This window comes from Hemiscyllium ocellatum, chromosome 3 (assembly GCF_020745735.1).
Source record: "Hemiscyllium ocellatum isolate sHemOce1 chromosome 3, sHemOce1.pat.X.cur, whole genome shotgun sequence".
In the NCBI taxonomy this organism is placed as follows: domain Eukaryota; kingdom Metazoa; phylum Chordata; class Chondrichthyes; order Orectolobiformes; family Hemiscylliidae; genus Hemiscyllium; species Hemiscyllium ocellatum.
Window position 1 is genome coordinate 56,153,717 of NC_083403.1, and position 7,208 is coordinate 56,160,924.

The 7,208-nt window shown below is 49.9% G+C and overlaps 1 protein-coding gene across 1 annotated transcript; it reads right to left on the reverse strand.

The window, feature by feature from the left end:
* Positions 1-274: 274 nt before the first annotated feature.
* Positions 275-2,158, reverse strand: pou3f2b (POU class 3 homeobox 2b). Its single transcript, XM_060820822.1, has one exon. It carries the CDS (start codon positions 2,156-2,158, stop codon positions 1,013-1,015), a length of 1,146 nt encoding a protein of 381 aa, XP_060676805.1. The 3' UTR covers positions 275-1,012.
* Positions 2,159-7,208: the final 5,050 nt, after the last annotated feature.

Here is a 7,208-nt window from a genome sequence, read left to right on the forward strand (position 1 = left end):
AAGAAAGCGCAATATATTGACATGTTTTACAGGGCGTTTTATCTCATTACATCCGACTGCCGATTTTTTTAAAATGATAGATTGTGGGCGCACATTTAATAAGTACAATGTTTTATACTGCAATATATATTTTTTCCGAGAAAAAAATGTGGCAGGAACTACAGCATTTTGACTGAGAATTTTTGTTTAATTCATTATTGTACAGTGCTAATTCGGAGGCGTTCAAGTCTCAGATTTGTAATATTCCTGTTGTATAAAAAAGATATTGCATTTTGGCCACCGGAATTAGTTTTTGTTAAACATGGGGATTAAACTTTTAGTCGGTGATCCGTCGTAGTTTAGAGCGTCTGATGTTTATCGATTTATCATTCATTTAGTTACTTTTTTTTTGTTTGTGTAAATTGATCGCGGTTTGCTATTTTGCAGCTCCCAACTTGAGACCTTGGAGAGAACGGTATCGTTCGAGATGAGCCCCTCTCTGCCTGATTGACACAGCCTAATTTCTGTTCACACACATAGCCTTTCGCCTCATACAATTCAATGAGAATTATCTCCCACTCGGTTGAGATTTCAAAAAATAAAACAGACTGCTACGATGGCTAGTCCGGACAGCATTGTGTTGGAATTTCCTTTCTTTTCCCCACCCTCCTTGCGCTCTTTTTCCTCCATCAAACAAAACTGCAGGTCCTGGCCAAATCCTCCCCTGCTTTCCTACAAAACAAAATCCCCTTGCCCCGCCTGTCACAGTGGATCTATACATAATCAATGATAGCAGCCTTTCAGGTCACATTCTATCCAGGCAGTTTTGTGTCTGTTTGCCACAGTTTTGTAAAGGTATGTATATCAGTGCCTCTGCTGTCATTTATATACTCACTGCATTTGCCTGCGAGCTCCTTCTGTATAGGTCAAAACACATCATTAGCGTGAGCTATCGTAACGATAGTCCAGTGTTTTAAGCTGTTCGTTAAGAAAAGAACAAATAAAAGGAACAAAAAGTGAGAGAAGTGGTCATTCACTGTACAGAAGTCTGAACCCCATGATGTGACGGCGGAGTGTCTCTGGCCCCATATACATCCTCGGCTCCGGGGTGAGCTCCTCCGGGAGGAGTCATTCGTTTCTCTTTCTGTCTTCTGTTACAAAACCAAACCCTGACCACCTCCTTTTCTAGCTGCAGACTGTCCGCCAGAGAGTTGATCTCCTGGGCCGAGGGCTTGGGGCACTTCAAAAAATGGCTCTCCAAAGCCCCTTTGACGCTCACCTCGATAGAGGTCCGCTTTTTCCTCTTCCTGCCCTGGGCAGCGATTTTGTCTATACTGGTGGGGCTTCCGGACGAGGAGTCAGCCTCCTCCAGCCACTTGTTCAACAAGGGCTTGAGTTTGCACATGTTCTTGAAGCTGAGCTGCAGCGCCTCGAACCTGCAGATGGTGGTCTGCGAGAAGACATTGCCGTACAGCGTCCCGAGAGCGAGTCCCACATCGGCCTGGGTAAATCCGAGCTTGATCCTCCTCTGCTTGAACTGCTTGGCGAACTGCTCCAAGTCGTCCGAGGTGGGGGTGTCCTCGTCCGAGTGCTCGTGGCCCTGGTGCTGGTGGTGGTGGTGGTGGTGCGGTGGGTGCTGCTGGTGGTGCGGGACGTGCTCCCCGTGGTGCTCCTCATGAGCCTCCCTCAGCCCGTGGTGTATGGCCTGGCTGCTGGCCGGGTTGATCATGCCGTTGACGGTGAAGCCGGGCTGCGAGTAGATGAGACTCTGGCCGTTGGAAGCCAGGCTGGGCAGGTGGGCGGAGGTGCTGTTGCCCCACGCCCCGTGGTGATTGCCGTGCTGGTGGACCATGTGAGGGGGCCGGTGGTGGAGGGTGCCCCCGCTGTGCAGCTCGTCCCTCCCGGACTGCACCGAGGGCTTGATGTCCTGCTGGCCGAGGGGGCTGGCCGGAACGCCGGCCGACCAGGGGGAGCCCTCGGCGTGGGAGAGAGCCGTTAACCATTGGTGAGCGTGGCTGAGAGGGTGTCCATTGCTTTGCATGTAATCATTCTGGACCAGTTTCTGTGCATCCCTGTAGGCTGTCCCTTGTTGCATGCTCCCTGGCTCTGCGTGAACGATGGAGTTGGAGGTGAGGATGTTGCTGCTCGTAATGTAATGATTAGATGCTGTGGTCGCCATGACTTGCTAAGCCGGAGTGATCTGACTTGTTAAACGAGCCGAGCCTTTGACAACTTGCACCGAGGCTCGGATCATTGGCAGCGCCGAGCGGGAGGGGAGGGGAGGGGGAGTGGGGGGAGTAGGGGGGAAGCAGACGCCGCGTGCGTGCCAGTCCCGGCCTCCCATTGGCCGCTCGCCTCTTGATTGATGGTGGCAGCCATGGCAATCCCGGCCAGGGAACAGCAGCGCAGCCTTCTGATTGGCTGTCCGCTCCTGCTGGGGGATTTCTTTCATTGCTCTCTGGAGCCATGCAGGCAGGACCAGCACGCGGAAGGAGGAGAGAGAGAGAGAGTGAGGGGGAGAGAGAAAGATAGAGAGACAGAGCGAATGAAAGACAAAAAAAAGTGAGACAGATTAAAAACAGGGGGATACAGAGAGGGAGGAAAAAAAACTGAGGGAAAGAGTGCAAACAGAGAGAACAAATCATAGAGGGAGAGAGAAGGACAGAGAGACAGGAACGGAGTGGGGGGCAAAGAGAGAGAGAGTAGGACAGAAAGGGTGAGATATAGGCAGAGACAGACATACAGGGAGAAAGACAGCGACAGAAGGAGAGGAAAGAGAGGGGGAGACAAAGACTAAGCGAAAGACAAAGGGCAGAAAGATAGAGAGACAGATGCTGAGAGACACAGACGGAGGGACAGAGAGACAAGACAAGATACCAAATAGAGGGAGAGATACAGGTCAGAATGTGAGAGAAACAGAGGGAGAAAGAATGACAGAGACAGGAAGACAGAGAGAAGAGAGGAGGAGGAGAGACAGTCCCTGTGTTTGTCCGAAAAGAAAGCAAAACAAAAGCCGCGAAGTGAACAGCTTGAGAGCTCTAGGGGCTGCCCCCGCCCCCCCCCCCCCCCCCCCCCCACCGTAACAGCGCTGGGAGGATGCCATGCGGTTTCCAAAAGTAACCAAACAGGGAGAAAGTGTGTCCAATCCCGGGAAACACGCACAAACACTCAGGGAAAGCAGCCAAACATCTCATGATCCCCCCGCCCCGCCCCTGCGTTTCAGATTCACTCTAGAGGCTTATAGCAGCAACAAAAATTTAAAGTTTAAAAGTGATGAGTGGCCCAACTTTGTTCCCCCCGCTCACTGTATACTCAGTCCAAAGAAACAAATCCCGTTTGTTCCCTTTATACAAACAGGTTTGCTTTCCAATTCCTTTATTTTAGCGTCGATTTCACTGGCAGTTATTTTAAAATGAGAAGTGTTTTAAAGTTGTTGCGATAGGAGAGTCTGGATGCACCGAGATACCAGCTCACTGGATCAGTCTGGGATCTTTAGGTTTCTCAACTCTGCAGCCTGCATGTCGCTGTGAGGACTCTAACCTGCTTTTTTTTTTAAAAAACTGTCTTTGAAACATTACAAATTAGTGCCCGCCCCGACCTCACTTATTTAGGGACACTAAGGAGGGATTGAGGTCGTGTCTGTGGGATCCGCTCTGTTTCAGTTCCTCTATCAGAGCTCCGGCGCAGCCGAGTGATGGACAGCGACTTGCGCCGCCAATGACAGCAGCGCCCGTTCCTCGGAGAGGCTGGGGGTTCCCCCATCCGTCTCGGTCCCGGTCCCTCTTATGTGACCGACCCCAGAGGAGTTCTCGGGGACAGGGAGCAGATCTCACGGCTCCTGGATTTGAATGATGCGCCCCTTCACATTGTCATTTGGAAACCTGTTCTGATGCAATCTGGCCAATGCAAAGTGCCCGGACTTCACTGCAAACAGATTCCGGCAGACTCTCAGCCTGTGGACGGCACAAATGCGCTGCACCTTAAACCGGGGTGCAAACCATCCGTCCAACTCGAATTTCAACCTCCAGTCAAACAGGGCCCTTGCCCTGCTCCCGAGTTTGACCTCAGCACCGGGTTCAAGTCCATTCCGTCAGTAGTTACGCTGCAGATGGGAAAATGCATCACTTAGCTAATAACTGAGTAGGAATGGGCAGCCGAGTGATCCCGAGGACGAGTCAGATGCCAAATCAGAGATTACCATTTGTACTTTCCATTGCAGCCTTCAGCACTTCCCATTTTCGGTGCAATCTGTTTTGCAAATGACCCTCCCGAGCTGTCAGAATGTTCTGCAGTGTAATGATAGACAGTGGGACCGAGCCTGACTCTCCGGCTGAACGGAGTGGCCGAGGGCTCCTTTCTACTCCGGAATTCAGCTCCTTTTTTCTGTTTAACCTGACACTAAACCTCTGGTGTCAGTCTGGATCAAAGGCCAAACTCCCTCTAAGGAGAAGCTATCAGACACCTCGGGGAGGGGGGTTGGGGAGAGACGGGGTGTCACACGCTTGGGTTTGATACAACATCTAAAAGCTCAGGGTCTCCCACCGAGACACACTTGGACTCTCTCGAAAGGTAATTTCAAAGTTTGGAAAGTGGGGGGATTCATCTCCGAGTATGTGCTGAGCACGAACATGTTAACCACAGTGAGTGGTGTCTTGTGTACCCATGCACAGAGCTCCCTCCCCGATCAGCACAAACTGGATATAAAGCCGGTCCGGCGCCTGCAGTGTCGCGGGAGCGCTGCATGGCTGAGAGGCGGAGCTGCACACCAGGCTGAAGGGACAAACGCAAAATACTGGATATCTGAAATAAAAAACAAAGGATCTTGGAAACACTCCACAGCGCTGGCTGCACGCGTGGAGGCAGAAACAAGAGCGAATGTCTCGGAATAATGACCCTCTGACAGACCGGACTGAAAGTGCATTGATACTGCTACCGAATGTCGCGGGCAAGCTGTGCAATGAAGCTAAAAGTGTAATATAGCAGTCGACTGGGTAGCTCAATAAAAAAAAACCCAAAGGCCAACAGTGTGGGAACCTTGGAGGGGGTGGTCACACACTGTTGGAGATTGACAATGGAACTAACCAGGAGCTCGGGGTGTCCCGGATGGAACCTTCATGGAATTTCTTTGACCTCCCCAGAGTTCAGTTCAGTGTGGAGCAAGTGCAGGATCCGTGTTCTCTGGAAACAGCTTGAATGTAATTGCCGGAGGCCGAATGTTGTCCATGTGCCTGTGCACATGCAGCGCTCCCTCCTGGGCAGCTGTGCAATATAACCAGCTCGGCTCAACACAGGGCCAAAGTTGATGATTGGCTAACTTAAACAATCCCGCGATTTAAACAAAAACGGAGCATGCGGCAAATATACACAAGGGAGGGGAGAAACACTTGTTAGTATTCCTGGTAACTGGTACAGACCTGAAACATTAGTCACAATTTTAAAAAAAAACTACAGGTCCAAGAGTTGTTTTCTGCATGGGATTGCATTAGAGGTTGTGTTTGTTTTGAACTCGATTCAGAGACTGACTCTACAAGCTCGTCAGAGAGACAGTCTAATTTGGAAGTCGAGTTGATCCCTGAATACTGGGAACCTGGAATTTTGGGTGAGAGCACCCGCAATAGTCGAACCTCATTTTCAGTTTTTTCGCAGTCTGCTTTGTCCAAATTTCCAAGCGGTCTGTCTGACTACCTGGGAACTTACTGAACATTGTGTGAAATCTTTTTAATGTTCAGTTGTCCAATGGTGTTTCTATTTGCTTTCTTTTAACATAAAGAATGAGCTGCCCACAGAGCAGAGCTCTGTGCGTGTGTCCGAGCATATATATGCAGCGCGTCTTTGTTGCTGAACTCAGTGTGTGGTGCAGCCACCACTATAACCCGGGACTGCAGCTGTGTATCACACCATCCAGATAATGATCAGAGTATAAAGGCGGTAACATAATAGCATCCTGTCCCTGATGGGGAATCTGAGTCTGAGCCTGAGACCAAGATTTAATGTGAAATTCAGGCCAAGGCTAATGTGTCTAAACCTCGCCTGAAACTGAGGCTGCTCCATGTGCCCAGTATTGCGCCTGGGCCTAATACAGTTTCTCTGCTCAAATCGGGCCTTAATCTGATTGATTTTTAGTCGGAGATTTATTTACTGCATTTCTCGTTGTTCAATAGGAAACCCACTGTTTCATTTTTAATACAGTAACTTTGGGAACGGTCCCCTTTGGCTACCAAGGCACCTGATGATGACATACACCCCGAGGTGACCGTTTCCACTAGAAGGCTCGGTGATGAAGGACAAACTGACTCTATTTGCTGGGGCCAGATTTAAACTTCAGTTGTGAAGATCTGTGGCCTCTAATATTCTCAGAAATGAAAAAAAACGCAGGCGGTTACCAAAGGAGCCTCAGATTCACGTGCAAAAACGGGAAATGAGAAATGGTAGATTCTGAATTGGAGGGATCCTGCAGCTTCTCAATCAGAAACATTGTTGCATTCGCTGGTGGATTCGGAAAATGGCGAATATTTTCCCAGGACGGGGGATGGCTAGGACACTTCAGGCCTCGGTGAGGAAACAAGAACCGTAGAATGTCTGCAAATGTTCCAGCAACAAAGTTAATCTTTGGCGACGTTTTGGGGTGGGGGGGAGGGGAGGGGGAGGGGAGAGGTTGGAGTTGGGGGGTGTGGGGCCCTGGGGAAAGATGAGGGGCGGGGCGCGAGGTGGGCTGCTTAAAGCTTCCGGAAATTCCTGTACAATGCGACACTATCAACCTTTATTTGACGATAGAGCTGCTTTTGACGATAGAGTCTTCTGCGTATAACACAGTGCAAAAGTAAATTGATTGCTATGTTGTTGCCACACCGAGAACGTTTGATCGAAACAACATTTTTTAAAATCTCTCCACCCTGGAGGCTTCCTGCCTTCATTCCTGATGAAGGGCTTTTGCCCGAAACGTCGATTTTCCTGCTCCTCGGATGCTGCCTGACCTGCTGTGCTTTTCCAGCACCACTCTGATCTAAACTCTGGTTTCCAGCATCTGCAGTCCTCTCTTTTGACTGCAACATTATAGACAGTCTATACAGTTAACGGTTCTTGAATAGTCAGTTTGGTTTCACTTGAAATATAGAGACTGGGATGGTGGAAAAGCACATCAGGTCAGGCGGCGTCCGAGGAGCAGGAGAATCGACGTTTCGGGCAAAAGCCCTTCATCAGGGATGTGCGGAGAGATAAATGAGAGTGGG